Source organism: Anolis carolinensis, chromosome 5, assembly GCF_035594765.1.
Source record: "Anolis carolinensis isolate JA03-04 chromosome 5, rAnoCar3.1.pri, whole genome shotgun sequence".
NCBI lineage: Eukaryota > Metazoa > Chordata > Lepidosauria > Squamata > Dactyloidae > Anolis > Anolis carolinensis.
Genome location: NC_085845.1, coordinates 2,648,822 through 2,670,294, shown reverse-complemented (window position 1 = coordinate 2,670,294; position 21,473 = coordinate 2,648,822). Strand labels below are relative to the sequence as shown.

General features: G+C 49.7%; 1 protein-coding gene across 2 annotated transcripts; it reads left to right on the top strand.

Moving 5' to 3' along the window:
• Positions 1-481: 481 nt before the first annotated feature.
• On the top strand, positions 482-21,011 carry spr (sepiapterin reductase). 2 transcript variants are annotated; one of them, XM_062981256.1, is made up of 3 exons: positions 482-882; positions 15,007-15,297; positions 17,570-21,011. In XM_062981256.1, exons 1-3 carry the CDS (start codon positions 552-554, stop codon positions 17,758-17,760), a joined length of 813 nt encoding a protein of 270 aa, XP_062837326.1. In that variant the 5' UTR covers positions 482-551; the 3' UTR covers positions 17,761-21,011. The 2 variants fall into 2 exon arrangements, with proteins under 2 accessions (XP_062837326.1, XP_008120216.2); XM_008122009.2 differs by lacking the exon at positions 482-882 and adding an exon at positions 9,914-10,398.
• The last annotated feature ends 462 nt before the right edge of the window (positions 21,012-21,473 follow it).

The window sequence follows — 21,473 nt, the reverse complement described above, 5'->3', positions numbered from 1 at the left end:
ATTGTATGTGCATACAGCTGCTCTGAGTCCCCTTCGGGGTGAGAAGGGTGAGATATAAATGTAATAAATAAATGTAGTAAATGAATAAATAAATAATTTTAAACTTAGGCTTGCCCAAAGTCTGAAATGACTTGAAGGAACACAACAACAACAATCCTAATTAACTTGACTATCTCATTGGCCAGAAGCAGGCCCACACTTCCCATTGAAATCCTGATAGGTTTATGTTGGTTACAATTGTTTTCATTTTTAAATATTGTATTGTTCTTTCATTGTTCTTATTGTTGTTTTGCACTACAAAAAATAAGACATGTGCAGTGTGCATTGGAATTTGTTCGTTTTTCCCCCCAAATGATAATTCGGCCCCTCCACAGTCTGAAGGATTGTGGACCGGCCCTCTGCTTTAAAAGTTTGAGGACCCCTGGCCTTGACCCTTCCCTCGGTCACCCGGGGGCGTGTCCTCCCCCTAGGCCCCTCCCCCTCCAGCCCGGACTCCTCCCTCTCCATCTTCTTCCTCCTCTTGGTCGTTCTCCTTCTGGGCTTCGGGGGCGATGGAGGCGGCGGAGGCGAGCTCTCTGGGCCGGGCGCTGTGCGTGGTGACGGGGGCGTCGCGGGGCCTGGGCCGGGCGCTGTGCGTGGGCCTGGCCGCGCTCCTGGCCCCGGGCTCGGCGCTGCTCCTCTCGGGCCGGGCGGAGGCCCCGCTGCGGGAGCTGGAGGCGCTGCTCCGCCGGGACTGGCCCCGCCTCCGCCCCCGCGCCCTCCCCGCAGACCTGGCCCGGCCCCACGGCGCCCCCCTCCTCCTCCGCGCCGCCCACGAGGCCCTGCGGGAGATGGAGGCCCACGGCGCGCCCCCCGAGACCCTCCTCCTCCTCAACAACGCCGGTGAGCGGGCGGGCGGGCGGGCAGCGCCGGGGAGGGCCAGGTCCAGGTTTGCCCCTGACGTGAAGTCCAGTCATGTCTGACCCTGGGGGTTGGCGCTCATCTCCAGTTCTAAGCCCAAGAGCCGGCGGTGTCCGTAGACTCCTCCAAGGTCATGTGGCCACTGGCAGGACTGCATGGAGCACCGTTGCCTTCCCCCCGGAGCGGTACCTATTGATCTACCCATACTCTGGGGGTTGGCGCTCATCTCCATTTCTAAGCCCAAGAGCCGGCGGTGTCCGTAGACTCCTCCAAGGTCATGTGGCCACTGGCAGGACTGCATGGAGCACCCTTACCTTCCCCCCGGAGCGGTACCTATTGATCTACCCATACTCTGGGGGTTGGCGCTCATCTCCATTTCTAAGCCCAAGAGCCGGCGGTGTCCGTAGACTCCTCCAAGGTCATGTGGCCACTGGCAGGACTGCATGGAGCACCGTTGCCTTCCCCCCGGAGCGGTACCTATTGATCTACCCATACTCTGGGGGTTGGCGCTCATCTCCATTTCTAAGCCCAAGAGCCGGCGGTGTCCGTAGACTCCTCCAAGGTCATGTGGCCACTGGCAGGACTGCATGGAGCACCGTTGCCTTCCCCCCGGAGCGGTACCTATTGATCTACCCATACTCTGGGGGTTGGCGCTCATCTCCATTTCTAAGCCCAAGAGCCGGCGGTGTCCGTAGACTCCTCCAAGGTCATGTGGCCACTGGCAGGACTGCATGGAGCACCCTTACCTTCCCCCCGGAGCGGTACCTATTGATCTACCCATACTCTGGGGGTTGGCGCTCATCTCCAGTTCTAAGCCCAAGAGCCAGCGGTGTCTGTAGACTCCTCCAAGGTCATGTGGCCACTGGCAGGACTGCATGGAGCACCCTTACCTTCCCCCCGGAGCGGTACCTATTGATCTACCCATACTCTGGGGGTTGGCGCTCATCTCCATTTCTAAGCCCAAGAGCCGGCGGTGTCCGTAGACTCCTCCAAGGTCATGTGGCCACTGGCAGGACTGCATGGAGCACCCTTACCTTCCCCCCGGAGCGGTACCTATTGATCTACCCATACTCTGGGGGTTGGCGCTCATCTCCATTTCTAAGCCCAAGAGCCGGCGGTGTCCGTAGACTCCTCCAAGGTCATGTGGCCACTGGCAGGACTGCATGGAGCACCGTTGCCTTCCCCCCGGAGCGGTACCTATTGATCTACCCATACTCTGGGGGTTGGCGCTCATCTCCATTTCTAAGCCCAAGAGCCGGCGGTGTCTGTAGACTCCTCCAAGGTCATGTGGCCACTGGCAGGACTGCATGGAGCACCCTTACCTTCCCCCCGGAGCGGTACCTATTGATCTACCCATACTCTGGGGGTTGGCGCTCATCTCCAATTCTAAGCCCAAGAGCCGGCGGTGTCTGTAGACTCCTCCAAGGTCATGTGGCCACTGGCAGGACTGTATGGAGCACCGTTGCCTTCCCCCCGGAGCGGTACCTATTGATCTACCCATACTCTGGGGGTTGGCGCTCATCTCCAATTCTAAGCCCAAGAGCCGGCGGTGTCCGTAGACTCCTCCAAGGTCATGTGGCCACTGGCAGGACTGCATGGAGCACCCTTACCTTCCCCCCGGAGCGGTACCTATTGATCTACCCATACTCTGGGGGTTGGCGCTCATCTCCAATTCTAAGCCCAAGAGCCGGCGGTGTCCGTAGACTCCTCCAAGGTCATGTGGCCACTGGCAGGACTGCATGGAGCACCCTTACCTTCCCCCCGGAGCGGTACCTATTGATCTACCCATACTCTGGGGGTTGGCGCTCATCTCCATTTCTAAGCCCAAGAGCCGGCGGTGTCCGTAGACACCTCCAAGGTCATGTGGGCACTGGCAGGACTGCATGGAGCACCCTTACCTTCCCCCCGGAGCGGTACCTATTGATCTACCCATACTCTGGGGGTTGGCGCTCATCTCCATTTCTAAGCCCAAGAGCCGGCGGTGTCCGTAGACTCCTCCAAGGTCATGTGGCCACTGGCAGGACTGCATGGAGCACCCTTACCTTCCCCCCGGAGCGGTACCTATTGATCTACCCATACTCTGGGGGTTGGCGCTCATCTCCATTTCTAAGCCCAAGAGCCGGCGGTGTCCGTAGACACCTCCAAGGTCATGTGGCCACTGGCAGGACTGCATGGAGCACCGTTGCCTTCCCCCCGGAGCGGTACCTATTGATCTACCCATACTCTGGGGGTTGGCGCTCATCTCCAATTCTAAGCCCAAGAGCCGGCGGTGTCCGTAGACTCCTCCAAGGTCATGTGGCCACTGGCAGGACTGCATGGAGCACCGTTGCCTTCCCCCCGGAGCGGTACCTATTGATCTACCCATACTCTGGGGGTTGGCGCTCATCTCCATTTCTAAGCCCAAGAGCCGGCGGTGTCTGTAGACTCCTCCAAGGTCATGTGGCCACTGGCAGGACTGCATGGAGCACCCTTACCTTCCCCCCGGAGCGGTACCTATTGATCTACCCATACTCTGGGGGTTGGCGCTCATCTCCAATTCTAAGCCCAAGAGCCGGCGGTGTCTGTAGACTCCTCCAAGGTCATGTGGCCACTGGCAGGACTGTATGGAGCACCGTTGCCTTCCCCCCGGAGCGGTACCTATTGATCTACCCATACTCTGGGGGTTGGCGCTCATCTCCAATTCTAAGCCCAAGAGCCGGCGGTGTCCGTAGACTCCTCCAAGGTCATGTGGCCACTGGCAGGACTGCATGGAGCACCCTTACCTTCCCCCCGGAGCGGTACCTATTGATCTACCCATACTCTGGGGGTTGGCGCTCATCTCCATTTCTAAGCCCAAGAGCCGGCGGTGTCCGTAGACACCTCCAAGGTCATGTGGGCACTGGCAGGACTGCATGGAGCACCCTTACCTTCCCCCCGGAGCGGTACCTATTGATCTACCCATACTCTGGGGGTTGGCGCTCATCTCCATTTCTAAGCCCAAGAGCCGGCGGTGTCCGTAGACTCCTCCAAGGTCATGTGGCCACTGGCAGGACTGCATGGAGCACCGTTGCCTTCCCCCCGGAGCGGTACCTATTGATCTACCCATACTCTGGGGGTTGGCGCTCATCTCCATTTCTAAGCCCAAGAGCCGGCGGTGTCTGTAGACTCCTCCAAGGTCATGTGGCCACTGGCAGGACTGCATGGAGCACCCTTACCTTCCCCCCGGAGCGGTACCTATTGATCTACCCATACTCTGGGGGTTGGCGCTCATCTCCAATTCTAAGCCCAAGAGCCGGCGGTGTCTGTAGACTCCTCCAAGGTCATGTGGCCACTGGCAGGACTGTATGGAGCACCGTTGCCTTCCCCCCGGAGCGGTACCTATTGATCTACCCATACTCTGGGGGTTGGCGCTCATCTCCAATTCTAAGCCCAAGAGCCGGCGGTGTCCGTAGACTCCTCCAAGGTCATGTGGCCACTGGCAGGACTGCATGGAGCACCCTTACCTTCCCCCCGGAGCGGTACCTATTGATCTACCCATACTCTGGGGGTTGGCGCTCATCTCCATTTCTAAGCCCAAGAGCCGGCGGTGTCCGTAGACACCTCCAAGGTCATGTGGGCACTGGCAGGACTGCATGGAGCACCCTTACCTTCCCCCCGGAGCGGTACCTATTGATCTACCCATACTCTGGGGGTTGGCGCTCATCTCCATTTCTAAGCCCAAGAGCCGGCGGTGTCCGTAGACTCCTCCAAGGTCATGTGGCCACTGGCAGGACTGCATGGAGCACCGTTGCCTTCCCCCCGGAGCGGTACCTATTGATCTACCCATACTCTGGGGGTTGGCGCTCATCTCCAGTTCTAAGCCCAAGAGCCGGCGGTGTCCGTAGACACCTCCAAGGTCATGTGGCCACTGGCAGGACTGCATGGAGCGCCCTTGCCTTCCCCCCGGAGCGGTACCTATTGATCTACCCATACTCTGGGGGTTGGCGCTCATCTCCAGTTCTAAGCCCAAGAGCCGGCGGTGTCCGTAGACACCTCCAAGGTCATGTGGCCACTGGCAGGACTGCATGGAGCACCGTTGCCTTCCCCCCGGAGCGGTACCTATTGATCTACCCATACTCTGGGGGTTGGCGCTCATCTCCATTTCTAAGCCCAAGAGCCGGCGGTGTCCGTAGACTCCTCCAAGGTCATGTGGCCACTGGCAGGACTGCATGGAGCGCCCTTACCTTCCCGTCGGAGCGGTACCTATTGATCTACCCATACTCTGGGGGTTGGCGCTCATCTCCAGTTCTAAGCCCAAGAGCCGGCGGTGTCCGTAGACTCCTCCAAGGTCATGTGGCCACTGGCAGGACTGCATGGAGCGCCCTTACCTTCCCGTCGGAGCGGTACCTATTGATCTACCCATACTCTGGGGGTTGGCGCTCATCTCCAATTCTAAGCCCAAGAGCCGGCGGTGTCCGTAGACTCCTCCAAGGTCATGTGGCCACTGGCAGGACTGCATGGAGCACCCTTACCTTCCCCCCGGAGCGGTACCTATTGATCTACCCATACTCTGGGGGTTGGCGCTCATCTCCATTTCTAAGCCCAAGAGCCGGCGGTGTCCGTAGACTCCTCCAAGGTCATGTGGCCACTGGCAGGACTGCATGGAGCACCGTTGCCTTCCCCCCGGAGCGGTACCTATTGATCTACCCATACTCTGGGGGTTGGCGCTCATCTCCAGTTCTAAGCCCAAGAGCCGGCGGTGTCCGTAGACACCTCCAAGGTCATGTGGCCACTGGCAGGACTGCATGGAGCGCCCTTACCTTCCCGTCGGAGCGGTACCTATTGATCTACCCATACTCTGGGGGTTGGCGCTCATCTCCATTTCTAAGCCCAAGAGCCGGCGGTGTCCGTAGACTCCTCCAAGGTCATGTGGCCACTGGCAGGACTGCATGGAGCGCCCTTACCTTCCCGTCGGAGCGGTACCTATTGATCTACCCATACTCTGGGGGTTGGCGCTCATCTCCAGTTCTAAGCCCAAGAGCCGGCGGTGTCCGTAGACTCCTCCAAGGTCATGTGGCCACTGGCAGGACTGCATGGAGCGCCCTTACCTTCCCGTCGGAGCGGTACCTATTGATCTACCCATACTCTGGGGGTTGGCGCTCATCTCCAATTCTAAGCCCAAGAGCCGGCGGTGTCCGTAGACTCCTCCAAGGTCATGTGGCCACTGGCAGGACTGCATGGAGCGCCCTTACCTTCCCGTCGGAGCGGTACCTATTGATCTACCCATACTCTGGGGGTTGGCGCTCATCTCCATTTCTAAGCCCAAGAGCCGGCGGTGTCCGTAGACTCCTCCAAGGTCATGTGGCCACTGGCAGGACTGCATGGAGCGCCCTTACCTTCCCGTCGGAGCGGTACCTATTGATCTACCCATACTCTGGGGGTTGGCGCTCATCTCCAGTTCTAAGCCCAAGAGCCGGCGGTGTCCGTAGACTCCTCCAAGGTCATGTGGCCACTGGCAGGACTGCATGGAGCGCCCTTACCTTCCCGTCGGAGCGGTACCTATTGATCTACCCATACTCTGGGGGTTGGCGCTCATCTCCAGTTCTAAGCCCAAGAGCCGGCGGTGTCCGTAGACTCCTCCAAGGTCATGTGGCCACTGGCAGGACTGGATGGAGCGCCCTTACCTTCCCGCCGGAGCGGTACCTATTGATCTACCCATACTCTGGGGGTTGGGGCTCATCTCCATTTCTAAGCCCAAGAGCCGGCGGTGTCCGTAGACTCCTCCAAGGTCATGTGGCCACTGGCAGGACTGTATGGAGCACCGTTGCCTTCCCCCCGGAGCGGTACCTATTGATCTACCCATACTCTGGGGGTTGGCGCTCATCTCCATTTCTAAGCCCAAGAGCCGGCGGTGTCCGTAGACTCCTCCAAGGTCATGTGGCCACTGGCAGGACTGCATGGAGCACCGTTGCCTTCCCCCCGGAGCGGTACCTATTGATCTACCCATACTCTGGGGGTTGGGGCTCATCTCCATTTCTAAGCCCAAGAGCCGGCGGTGTCCGTAGACTCCTCCAAGGTCATGTGGCCACTGGCAGGACTGCATGGAGCACCATTGCCTTCCCCCCGGAGCGGTACCTATTGATCTACCCATACTCTGGGGGTTGGCGCTCATCTCCATTTCTAAGCCCAAGAGCCGGCGGTGTCCGTAGACACCTCCAAGGTCATGTGGCCACTGGCAGGACTGCATGGAGCACCATTGCCTTCCCCCCGGAGCGGTACCTATTGATCTACCCATACTCTGGGGGTTGGCGCTCATCTCCATTTCTAAGCCCAAGAGCCGGCGGTGTCCGTAGACTCCTCCAAGGTCATGTGGCCACTGGCAGGACTGCATGGAGCACCCTTGCCTTCCCCCCGGAGCGGTACCTATTGATCTACCCATACTCTGGGGGTTGGGGCTCATCTCCATTTCTAAGCCCAAGAGCCGGCGGTGTCCGTAGACACCTCCAAGGTCATGTGGGCACTGGCAGGACTGCATGGAGCACCCTTACCTTCCCGCCGGAGCGGTACCTATTGATCTACTCACATTGGCATGTTTTCGAACTGATAGGTTGGCAGAAGCTGGAGCAACAGCTGGCGCTCACGCCACTCCCGGGATTTGAACCTGGGACCTTTCGGTCTGCAAGTTCAGCAGCTCAGCGCTTTAACACACTTCACCACCGGGGTTGCAGGGCCAGTGAAGGGGACCTCAAAGGCTATCTAGTCCGGCCCCTTCTTTCGCCCAGGAGGAAGACCCTAACCCTAACCCGAAGGGACCCCCACAGCCAGCCATAGACTCCAAGGGTCGGAAGACCTCATGGGCCATCCAGTCCATCCCCATTAAACTTCCCCAGAGAGGGAGACCCCAAGACTCACCCGAGAAGCAGTGTCTCCCTTTAGAGCAGGAAGGGACCGCCAGTCCAAACCCTTTTTGTCAGGCACAATTCAAGCCCTCCCACGAGATAATAATAATAATAATAATAATAATAATAATAATAATAATAATAATAATAGTGCAGTTTTCTGGCAATTTATATTTCTGCTGCTTCTGTGACTGTTCATTTGTATTTTGATCCCGTAGCCCACTTGTCGATGGATGTACAGAATCAGCAGCATCCACCGCGGTCCTTTTTATCCTGGGCGACGAGCGAGCCAGTATAGACTTCGTTTTGGTTTGATTCTCCATAGGAAAACAAGAAAACTCATGACCATTCATCATTCCCTGCACCCTCGCAGTGATGTTGACCGGCTATATCTGCCTAGAAGATCAGGGGGCAGAGGACTCTTACAAGTAAAACAAGCAGTCAAAGAAGAAGAACATGCCCTGGCAGAATATGTAAAGCAAAGTGAAAAAGTGATTGAAGTCAGAAATCAGAAACTCCTCAAAGCACAGCAGACAAAAAACCAGTACGAGAAAGCCACACTACAACCTAGAGCTGACAGCTGGCACAGCAAAACATTGCATGGAAAGTTCCTTGACAAAATTGAAGGAAAAGCTGATAAGGAGAAGACCTGGCTCTGGCTCACGAATGGGACCCTGAAGAAGGAGACAGAAGGCCTGATCCTTGCAGCCCAGGAGCAAGACATCAGGACAAATGCAATTAAGGCCAAGATCGAAAAATCAGCTGATGACCCAAAATGCAGACTGTGCAAGGAAACCGATGAAACCATGGATCATATCCTCAGCTGATGTAAGAAAATTGCACAGACAGACTACAAACAGAGGCACAACTATGTGGCCCAAATGATCCATTGGAACGTATGCCTCAAGTACCACCTCCCAGCAGCAAAGAACTGGTGGGATCACAAACCTGCAAAAGTATTGGAAAATGAGCACCATTGCAAAGATACTGTGGGACTTCCGAATCCAGACTGACAAAGTTCTGGAACACAACACACCAGACATCACAGTTGTGGAAAAGAACAAGGTTTGGATCATTGATGTTGCCATCCCAGGTGACAGTCGCATTGATGAAAAACAACAGGAAAAACTCAGCTGCTCCCAGGACCTCAAGATTGAACTTCAAAGACTCTGGCAGAAACCAGTGCAGGTGGTCCCGGTGGTGATCGGCACATTGGGTGCCGTGCCAAAAGATCTCAGCCGGCATTTGGAAACAATAGACATTGACAAAATTACGATCTGCCAACTGCAAAAGGCCACCCGACTGGGATCTGCACTCATCATCCGAAAATACATCACACAGTCCTAGACACTTGGGAAGTGTCCGACTTGTTATTTTGTGATACGAAATCCAGCATGTCTATCTTGTTTGCTGTGTCATACAATAATAATAATAACAACTTTATTTTTATATCCCGCTCCCATCTCCCCAGAGGGGACTCAGGGCAGCTCAGATGCGGACAAGCCCAGTTTCAACATACAATAAAATACAGCATAATTAAACCAATAAAACAGGTAAAATAGTATAAACATACAAACAGCGTAAAACATCAACATCAAAACATTAGAACATTAGCGTCTGAACATAATATACAAACTGTAAGATAAAATTCAGCAGACTCTACAAGAGGGAATTAAGGATCTCATTACAGAGTTCAATCAATAAGAGTGGAGGGACCCCAAAGGCCATCCAGTCCAACCCTTTTCTGCCAGGCACAATTGAAGCCTTCCCAACAGATGGGCATCCAGCCTCTGCTTCAAAGCCTCCAGAGAAGGAGACACCACTGGATGCCCAGGAAGCATCAGATCCTAAACAGCTCTTCCTGGGAGGGATCGCTAACGCTCCAGAAGACAGGATCAGAATCCAAAACGATCTTGACAGACTAGAGAGATGGGCCGAAACTAACAAAATGAAGTTCAACAGGGACAAATGCAAGATACTTCACTTCGGCAGAAAAAATGGAAATCAAAGATACAAAATGGGGGACGATGCCTGGCTTGACAGCAGTGTGTGCGAAAAAGACCTTGGAGTCCTCGTGGGGAAGAAGTTAAACATGAGCCAACAATGTGATGCGGCAGCTAAAAAAAGCCAACGGGATTCTGTCCTGCATCAATAGGGGAAGAGCGTCAGGATCCAGGGAAGTCCTGCTCCCCCTTATTCTATTCTGCCTTGGTCAGACCACGTTACCTGGAATCACACTGTGTCCCATTCTGGGCACCACAGTTGAAGGGAGATGTTGACAAGCTGGAAAGCGTCCAGAGGAGGGCGACTAAAATGATTAAGGGTCTGGAGAACAAGCCCTATGAGGAGCGGCTTAAAGAGCTGGGCATGTTTAGCCTGCAGAAGAGAAGGCTGAGAGGAGACATGATAGCCATGTACAAATACGTGAAGGGAAGTCATGGGGAGGAGGGAGCAAGCTTGTTTTCTGCTGCCCTGCAGACTAGGACACAAGGGAACAAGGGCTTCAAACTTCAGGAAAGGAGATTCCACCTGAACATCAGGAAGAACTTCCTCACTGTGAGAAGGGCTGTTCGGCAGTGGAACTCTCTGCCGCGGAGTGTGGTGGAGGCTCCTTCTTTGGAGGCTTTGAATCAAAGGCTAGGTGGCTATCTGTTGGGGGTGCTTTGAATGAGATTTCCTGCTTCTTGGCAGAATGGGGTTGGACTGGATGGCCCGTGAAATCTCTTACAGCTCTATGATTCTGTGATCCTACTGTCAGGAAGTACATGGGCTTTTCTAGCTGTGCAGCACACTGTTGGCACATATTTCTCTTGTGGTCTCCTGTTTCCAGGCCATGTGTCTCCCATCCTAGATATGTGCAATCCATTTCCATTGCCTAACCGAAGTACCGTCCATTTCATCCTGGCATGCAAGGTTTCTACACAATCTTGGACATTGTAGTTCAGTTCTAGAGTTGTCTCTGGTGCATCTCCACCAGGCATAGGCAAACTTGGGCCCTCCAGGTGTTTTGGACTCCAACTCCTACAATTCCTAGCAGCCTACTGGTTGTTAGGAATTATGGGAGTTGAAGTCCAAAAGACCTGGAGGGTTGAAGGTGGCCCAGGCCTGATCTGCACCTAAACTTCTGTGGCTCAATGTTGTGGGACCCTGGGATCTGTAGTTTGGTGAGGCCCAGAGCGCTCTTGGGCAGAGAAGACAGAATTAAGGCCTTGCCCAAATATTTATTTATGTACAGTGTTTATATTCTGTAATATGAGCACCCGCCAATTATAAAATAAAAAATAGCCCCTGCTCGTTGCTGACCTAGCAACCCGAAAGATAGTTGCATCTATCAAGTAGGAAATAAGGTACCACTTATAAAGTGGGGAGGCAAATTTAACTAATTTACGACGTTGGAATGAGGAAGTGCCATCACAGTGGATGATTAAGCAGCTGCTCCCCAATGTGGCCAGAATCAAACATCCCCTCAGGAGAAGGTTAAATTGCCTCTGCGTCTGTCTCTGTCTCAGTTCTATATGTATATGGGCATTGAATGTTTGCCCTATATGTATATAATGTGATCTGCCCTAAGTCCCCTTCGGGGTGAGAAGGGCGGAATATAAATACTGTAAATAATAATATTCCACCCTTCTCACCTTGAATGGAACTCAGGGCAGATCCCAGAATACATATATGGCAAACATTCAATGCCGATTATAACAGTGACAGGACAGACAGCAGATAGAGGTATACAGTGCGGGAGAAAAGTATTTAGTCAGATACCAATTGTACAAGTTCTCCCACTTAAAAAGATGAGAGAGGCCTGTGACTGACATCATAGGTAGACCTCAACTATGAGAGATAACATGAGAAAACACATCCAGAAAATCACATTGTCTGATTTTTCACGAATGTATTTGCAAATTATTGTGGAAAATAAGTATTTGGTCACCTACAAACAAGCAAGATTTCTGGGTCTCACAGACCTCTAACTTCTTCTTAAAGAGGCTCCTCTGTCTTCACTCATTACCTGTAGTAATTGCACCTGTTTGAACTTGTTATCAGTATAAAAGACCCCTGTCCACAACCTCAATCAGTCATAATCCAAACTCCACTCTGGTGAAGAGCAAAGAGCTCTCCAAGGACACCAGAAACAAAATTGTAGCCCAGCACCAAACTTGGAAAACTGAATCTGCAATAGGGAAGCAGCTTGGTGTGAAGAAATCAATGGTGGGAGAAATAATTAGAAAGTGGAAGAGAGACAAGACCACTGAGATCTCACCCCGTGGGGTCACAAGAACGGTGAGCAAAAATCCCAGAATCACACGGAGGAACCTAGTGAATGACTTGCAGAGAAGTGGGACCAACGTCACAAAGACTCCCATCAGTAACACACTATCAGATCCTGCCGTGCCAGGCGTGTCCCTCTGCTTAAGCCAGTACATATCCGGGCCTGGCTGAAGTTTGTTAGAGGGCATTTGGATGATCCAGAAGAGTATTGGGAGAAAGTCATATGGTCAGATGAAGCCAAAGTAGAACTGTTTGGCAGAAACACAGCTTGTGTTTGGAGGAGAAAGAATGCAGAGTTGCATCCAAAGAACACCATCCCTACTGTGAAGCATGGGAGTGGCAACATCATGCTTTGGGGCTGTTTCTCTGCAAAGGGACCGGGGTGACTGATCCGTATTCATGAAAGAATGAATGGGGCCATGGATCGTGAGATTTGGAGTGCAAACTGTTGTGGTAATCTCTGAGCGGTTAGACTCAATTTAACCCTCTCTGGGGGAGATTCCACCAAACTGTAGCAGACTAGCAAAAGCAAAAGCTTTCAAATGCAACAGATACTTACACGGGGCAAGCAAAGAGAAGCCTTTGTCTATTTAGGACTGCAATGGACTGCAGAGTCTCAGTAAAAGTTCAAAAAGTATTTATTCAGGTAAAAAGAACTCCATTGTAGATAGAAAGGCTTGGGAGCTGTCTAGTCTACTCTAGACTGGTTTCTAAGGGAAAATAAGAAAGGAAAATAACAAACATCTAAATAGTTACATCTTGCCAGGAGAGATGGCAGGACGTGTTGTTAGCCTGAAGAACAAAGGAAGAAGAGACTGAACCAAAATGGTTCCAACCTCATGGTCCAGTTTATTGGGGCCATAAAAGACATTCTGACCAATGGGAAGTTAGTGTCCCTGGAGATTGACATTTCTACTAACTTCAAAGTAAGGGATGTGACGTAAACAGGATAGAGGGGAACACAGTAAAGCCTATCTAGGCATGCTTTGGAAACAGGGAAAGGATTTCCTCAATCTAACTCTATCATCTATCTGTCTACATTTAGACTTGAGTAGTCCAGGGTGATTCCCAACACAAACCTCCTTCCATCAGCAAGGGCACTGAAGATGAAACGAGGCTGGGTCTTTCAGCATCACAACGGTCCCAAGCACACCACCAGGGCAATGAAGGAGTGGCTTCGTAAGAAGCATTTCAAGGTCCTGGAGTGGCCTAGCCAGTCTCCAGATCTCAACCCTGTAGAAAACCTTTGGAGGGAGTTGAAAGTCTGTGTTGCCCAGCAACAGCCCCAAAACTTCACTGCTCTCGAGGACATCTGCATGGGGGAATGGGCCAACAGACCAGCAGGAGTGCGTACCAACCTTGTGAGGACTTACAGAAAATGTTTGACCAATAAAGAATATATAACGAAGTACTGAGATGAACATTTGTTATTGACCAAATACTTATTTTCCACCATAATTTGCAAATAAATTCATGAAAAACCAGACAAGGTGATTTTCTGAATGTGTTTTCTCATGTTGTCTCTCATTGTTGAGGTCTACCTATGATGTCAATTACAGGGCTCTCACATCTTTTTAAGTGGGAGAACTTGTACAATTGGTATCTGACTAAATACTTTCCCTCCCATTGCATATAGGATTTCCCATCTTCCGGCATCTTTAGAGGCTGTGCTCAGTTCTGGCCACCGGGGGTGCTGTTGCTCTATCTCCCTGCCTGTTTGTAAACTTCCTCCTTTTTCTGATTGAAATGCCAAGCCTAATACCTCAGCTTTTTAATGAGGTTCCTATGTATCTACTCACATTTGTTTTCGAACTGCTAGGTAGGCAGAAGCTGGGCTAAAGGTCAGGAGCTCACCCTGACCTAGGCTTTGAACTGTCAACCTTGTTAGTGTGTTTCTGTTGTTAAAGTGAAATGTTATATCAAGTTTTGCTGTTGGGTGTTTTCAACTGTGTATTTCCGGCAAAGCATTCCAGCAGCACAAGGGTTAAGCACAAGCCTGCGTGAGTGATTGCCCACAGGACCAATAGGTCAGGGCTTCCGTTTGAACTGAGGAATGCGAGAGGTGCCAGCTTTGTACTGATAACAGTCAAGCGAGCACAGCAGAGAAGACACCCATGTGTGCGGAGAGCTATGGCTTTCAGCAACTGTGTATATATCTATATATATAAAAGAGTGATGGCATCACGGCGACCCACAAAACAACAAAACTACAGGCCCCCCAACCTTGAAATTTGACAACACAACCCATCATCCACGGCTCTAGGTTGATACAACAAAAAGAAAAGAAAAATAAAGTCCTAATTAGAGAGAGAGGAATAATTGCTTTTATCCAATTGCTGCCAGTTAGAAGGCTAAGCTCCTCCAACTTGGTCTCCTAGCAACCCAATAAAAAACAATAAAAAACACTAAAAAATAATTAAAAACACTAAAAAATTAATACTATAAAATACTATAATAACAGAAAATAACTAAAAATAGTACAAGAAAATAATAAAATATAATAAATAAAAAGATAACTTACAATAAAATTAATAAAAAATACAAATGTCAAATAAAAATTACACAACAATTTTTAACCAATACCACCACCACTTTGCCACAGCAATGTGTGGCCGGGCACAGCTAGTGTATAATAAAGTATTTAGACCTGCTGGGATCAGCAGTATATCAGTGACTGAGCTGTCGTTTTGTTAGTGCCACTTTGCAGCTGCATAAAGTGGTCCTTCGGGTGAGACGGAGAGAAACTGACTCACCTAATCAGTCAGGGCGACGGATGATCGATTCAACTACCCATCCCATCATCCACACCACCCTGACAAACCTTCCGGTTTGCACGATTTAGTGCAGCTTGGTGATTAGCCTGCTGTGCTAAAGCCCGGCCCCATCCCCTTGAACTCGGGTCTCCCATCCCCTTGAGGCCAGCTGCATGGATCCCTCCTCTGACCCGTTCTCCTCCTCCTCCTCCTCCTCTCCCTTGCAGGCTCCTTGGGGGACATCTCCAAGTCCTTCTGCGAGCTGACGGACGCAGCGGAGGTGGGCGCCTACCTGGACCTGAACGTGACCTCCGCCCTCTGCCTCACGGCCGGTCTCCTCCAGGCCTTCCCTGCCCGTCCAGGCCTCCGCCGCACGGTGGTCAACATCTCCTCCCTGGCCGCCCTGCAGCCCTTCAAGAGCTGGAGCCTCTACTGCACCGGAAAGGCCGCCCGGGACATGATGTTCCGTGTGCTGGCCCAGGAGGAGCCGGACGTGCGTGTTCTCAGCTACGCCCCAGGTGAGCCGGCCCTGAACGCAGTTGCATTCACAAGGAGCTGCATTCACGTCTCCGCACTGGAGAAAGAAAAAATGCTGCTCAGCCCCACTTGAACTGCTGCACCTCAGTTCAGTCCTGCGAGTTGCAGTTTTATAAAGTCTTTACCCTAAAATAGAATTACCGTATATCTATATATATAAAAGGGTAATGAAATTTCGGCCTAGGACAAAACAACAAAACTACACATCCCAGAAACACTAAACTTGGCAGCACAACCCCTCATCCATGCCTCTACGTTCATACAACAAAAAGAAAAGAAAAATAAAGTCCTAATTAGAGGGAGAGGAAGAATTGGTTTTAACCAATTGCTGCCAGTTAGAAGGCTAAGCCCCGCCCACTTGGTCTCCTAGCAACCCACTCAGCCCAGGGGACAGGCAGAGTTAGGCCTCACTTAGGCCTCTTCCACACTGCCTACAAAATACAGATTATCTGATTTTAACTGGATTATATGGCAGTGTAGACTCAAGACCCTTCAACACAGCTATATAACCCATTTATAATGGACTTAATGTCAGGGGGAAACCTTTACCCTTTACCTTAACTACCACCAATTCCTCAATACTTTATTTCCCATACCACCAGACTTCGCCACAGCAACGCACTATAACAACACAACCGTTCAATGCTAAGGCTTCCCCGTCTGCGCAGGGTTCCATACTTTGCACTTTAACAACACAACCGTTCAATGCTAAGGCTTCCCCGTCTGCGCAGGGTTCCATACTTTGCACTTTAACAACACAACCGTTCAATGCTAAGGCTTCCCTGTCTGCACAGGGTTCCATACTTTGCACTTTAACAACACAACCATTAAAGGCTAAGGCTTCCCCGTCTGCGCAGGGTTCCATACTTTGCACTATAACAACACAACCATTAAAGGCTAAGGCTTCCCCGTCTGCGCAGGGTTCCATACTTTGCACTTTAACAACACAACCATTAAAGGCTAAGGCTTCCCCGTCTGCGCAGGGTTCCATACTTTGCACTATAACAACACAACCATTAAAGGCTAAGGCTTCCCTGTCTGCGCAGGGTTCCATACTTTGCACTATAACAACACAACCATTAAAGGCTAAGGCTTCCCCGTCTGCGCAGGGTTCCATACTTTGCACTATAACAACACAACCATTAAAGGCTAAGGCTTCCCCGTCTGCGCAGGGTTCCATACTTTGCACTATAACAACACAACCATTAAAGGCTAAGGCTTCCCTGTCTGCTCAGGGTTCCATACTTTGCACTATAACAACACAACCATTAAAGGCTAAGGCTTCCCCGTCTGCGCAGGGTTCCATACTTTGCACTATAACAACACAACCATTAAAGGCTAAGGCTTCCCTGTCTGCGCAGGGTTCCATACTTTGCACTATAACAACACAACCATTAAAGGCTAAGGCTTCCCCGTCTGCGCAGGGTTCCATACTTTGCACTATAACAACACAACCATTAAAGGCTAAGGCTTCCCCGTCTGCGCAGGGTTCCATACTTTGCACTATAACAACACAACCATTAAAGGCTAAGGCTTCCCTGTCTGCTCAGGGTTCCATACTTTGCACTATAACAACACAACCATTAAAGGCTAAGGCTTTCCCGTCTGCGCAGGGTTCCATACTTTGCACTTTAACAACACAACCGTTCAATGCTAAGGCTTCCCCGTCTGCACAGGGTTCCATACTTCGCACTTTAACAACACAACCGTTCAATGCTAAGGCTTCCCCGTCTGCGCAGGGTTCCATACTTTGCACTTTAACAACACAACCGTTCAATGCTAAGGCTTCCCCGTCTGCGCAGGGTTCCATACTTTGCACTTTAACAACACAACCGTTCAATGCTAAGGCTTCCCCGTCTGCGCAGGGTTCCATACTTTGCACTTTAACAACACAACCGTTCAATGCTAAGGCTTCCCACCAAATGGAACTAACTGTAGAAGAGAGTCTACTGAACAAGCCAGGACCTGCCGCAGACCAGGACTGCCACCTGTTGAGGAGTTACAAAGGTTTTTACTTTTCATTTTTTACATTTCATTACTTTTCATTCAACCCTCGTATTTAATCAAACTATTCTTAATACTGTCACTATGTATTAATCAAATACAGAACAGGTTGTTTGGTTTGTCCCCTTCCCTACCATTATAGTACCGCATTAGTTCTACAGTATGGATGCCCCCTCAGCCTAGCTGGCCTTTGCAGCCCCCTCTGGCCCTCACTGACCCTCCCTCCCTCCCTCCCTTGTTTCCCTCCAGGCCCCTTGGACACCGACATGCAGGAAGAGGTGCGCACCAAGAGCAGAGATCCCAAATTAAGGCAGATATTCCTGGAAATGAAAGAGGAGGGCAAACTGCTGGACTGCGACGTCTCGGCCCGGAAGCTGCTGGACCTCCTCCTGGCCGACACCTTTGAGTCGGGGGCCCACATAGACTTCTATGACCCCTGAAGAAGCCCCTGTAGATGCTTTTCCTTCCCTTCTCCTCTTCATGCAACGGCTGCTCCCTTCTCTGCAGATTTCGTATCGATGAGGGTTTTGCGGAAGGGTTCCCAGCATTCTGAAGAATAGGAAAGAACTCTATGACGTTGCCCTGCATTGCAGAGCTTGGAAATGTTAGCACTTGGTGCACCTTCCCAAATTGCCATGCTGCCTGGGGGATTATGAGAGTTGTACTCCCAAGAAGTAACTTTCCCCACCTATGCTTTGATGTGCCTTTTAGGACCTTATTGTTGAGGTGGATGATGGATGTAAGGTGGGTAAATTGAGACAATTACAGCCATCTGTCTCAATTTCCCCTCCGTCCGACTACTCAGCATCTGCTTAGTAGCACAAACATATCAAACTGCATAGCTGTCAGCCGATCCCGGCAGTAATTAGTTTATTTTACAAATACAGTAGAGTCTCACTTATCCAACATTCTCTTATCCAACATTCTGGATTATCCAATGCATTTTTGTAGTCAATGTTTTCAATACATCATGATATTTTGGTGCTAAATTCGTAAATACAGTAATTACAACATAACATTACTGCATATTGAACTACTTTTTCTGTCAAATTTGTTGTATAACATGATGTTTTTAGTGCTTAATTTGTAAAATCGTAGCCTAATTTGATGTTTAACAGACTTCTCCTTAATCTCTCCTTATTATCCAACATATTTGGTTGTCCAACATTCTGCCATCACATTTATGTTGAATAATAATAATAATAATAATAATAATAATAATAATAATAATAATAAGTTTATTTATACCCTGCCTCCATCTCCCCGAAGGGGACTCGGGGCGGCTTACAGATAATACCAGATAAAAGCAATAACAATATACAATATACAGTACATCAATCAACAAAAAACATACACAAATTATAAAATTTTAAACATTAACCTATAGAAATAAAAAACACACTTAATAAAACATGGAATTAAAAACAGCGAGGTTATGATAAGTAAAGTGCACATTATAAAAGTTGTAAACTCAAGATAACAAAATAAAGTGCTGCAAAGTGATAAGTGGCTAAGTAAGTCTCTACTGTATTTACAAAGATAGAAGCCGGAGCTGCTCTCAGACATGTTTTCCCGACGGGGACACTTATCACATTAGAAAACACTCTGCTTCTGAGACTATTTGAGAATGATTTCAAATGGATCTCATCACACGACGCTTGCCCCATCCCGTCAGTATTTCGTCGGAATCCATCTGCAAATCGTTGCAGAAATGGATTCTTTGCAGACGGAATTCTAATCCTGTCTCAATACAGTATACATCTAATCCTAAAAGAAATATGAGATGCATACAGATATAAACGGAGTATAGCCTAATGTGATAAAGGTCCTTCTTGCACATGGGATGTGCTTTTTATGTATTTTCTTCCATCGTTCCATCGTTATAGCATCGTACAAATGCCGGACAGAGAATCTTTTTCCTGGAAAATAATAAATAATAATAAAACTTTATTTATACTCCGCCACCATCTCCCCGTGTGTTATACCCCAGTCAGCCAGCCAGCCATGGCTTCAGAGCCTGATCAGGAGCTGAACTCTGACACAGATGAGGTTTATTATGACTTTTCACCCAGTTCGGAAAACCCTTTACAGCTCCAGGTGCCTGGAGAAATCAGCCAGGAACAGCAGTTAATTGGAAGGGAGTTCCCCTTGTCTGGGCCAGATGTTCCCAGTTCGCCTGAGAATGAGGTTTTTAATCAGAGAGAATTTTTGAGTCGTGAGAGGAGTTTCAAACAAAATCTTCATAGAAGTCGATGTCTGGCATCCCGAGGGGACAATGATTAGAGTTCGCATGGGAACTTTTTGGGAGTATTGCTCTCCCTACTTGGGATTCAGTTTAGGATCCTTAAAAGCGTTTTGCACTGTAGAGTCTTTGCGGTGTCAGTGTTGCTAAATTGGAGTGAGGTAGCTCCGTCTAGCTCCAGTTTCCAAGCCAAGTCTTTCTAGTTCCAGTTCCAGTCGGGCCAAGCTGTGCCGCGACTCTCGAGAAGACCTTGATTTTACTCCGGTTGTTATTTCCCTGCTCCTGTTTCAAGATTGCCTCTGCTTTGACAATTTGCTGCCTTGATCGCTACAAAGTATCGCCTGATGTTGCACCCCAAGGCAGCGTGAACACTGGAAACTAGACAGAGACCAATAATCATATAATATCTTTATTAAAGCAAATATAAATTCAGGAATGCATAAGCGGAATGGATGAGTGGGAAATAGTCCTTTGTGAAAAGGTATGAATAAGTCCAAAAAGATGAAGGAAAATGTCCAATATTATTGTCCAAAGTCCAAAACCGAAACACGCTCAAACTGTTGGGAAGTTTGAGTGGAGAACAACAAGGAAGCAAGGCTGAATAACAAGGTCCCAAGTCACTAGGAGATCGTGGATATCAAAGCAGGAAGAAGACGAAGCAAAGATCAAACTTGGTTCAGGAACAAGGCAAGGAAGTGAATTTACTCTGGTTTAAATTGGGAGTCGCGGCTCGGCTTGGCTGCCAGGAACAGGAGGCTTGGCTTGGTGAAACCAGGGAACTGGAGTCTGAAGTGTTCTCAGGGAAAAGCTACGTTGACACCGCAAAAAGTGCAAGACACTTTTATGGAACGAAGATCAGATCCCAACGAAGGGAGACCAAACTCCCCAAAGGTTCCCAAGGGAATCTTCTTATCCACAATCCCCTCGAGATGCCAAGCGGTTACTCCTTCTAAGCCCTTGTTTTTCTGATCTCTGGTGATGCAGAAACTCCTTTCGGTTGAAGGGCATGTTCTCTGGGGAACTCTGAACATCTGGTTCAGCCACGGGAGTAACATCTCCCGTATCTCTCCCAATTAAGGAAGCATCTGAACTATCAACAGCTGGCAGCTGTAACTGAAAGGAGCTGGGAGAACTGGGCAAAAGGTCAGAATAAGCTTCATCCTGGTCAAAGTTTATTTCTGGATCAGGTTCAGAAGCCAAAGGTGGCTGGGGTAAGACACCTGAGAACTGAACTCTGTTTTCTGTCAGCCTTGTTTCCTTGTTGCCATTCATGGACTATGATTGCTTGGGAGAGCTAACGAGTTCTCGTTGTGGATTATAATATCGGGCCTTTCCTTTCACTCATCTGGGATCATATTTGGCTTTTTCAGAAAGAACTATTTCCTCCTCAAACTCTATAACTATTTTCTTCTGGATTTATATTCGCTTTAATAAAGATATTATATGTTATATTGACTCCTGTCTGGTTTTCGAGTGCTCACGCTGCCTTGGGGTGTAACACCGCGGGGACTCGGGGCGGCTTATATGGGGCAAAGGCCCAAATAACATAAGGACATAATAAACAACAACATAATACAAATCACAATAAGAAAAGATAAAACAGTAATGCAATATGAAACAAGAGTATTATAACAGTGAAAACCAGTCAATTAAAACAACAATACAAGGATAAAAATTGCATTTGAAACACATAAATGGTAAGGACATAATAAATACAGGATAAATTATTAAAAAACGATCTGGGGCTGATTAGTTAATGACTGTCTCACCGAATTATCTCATGAAATAATCCCATGACGAAGCAGTGGAGCCTTGTGGTTTCTAGGCCTGGCAGGGCGAATCCACTCTGGATTTTAGCTTGAATTTGGGTGTATCTACACCAGGCATGGGCAAATTTCATCCCTCCCTCCA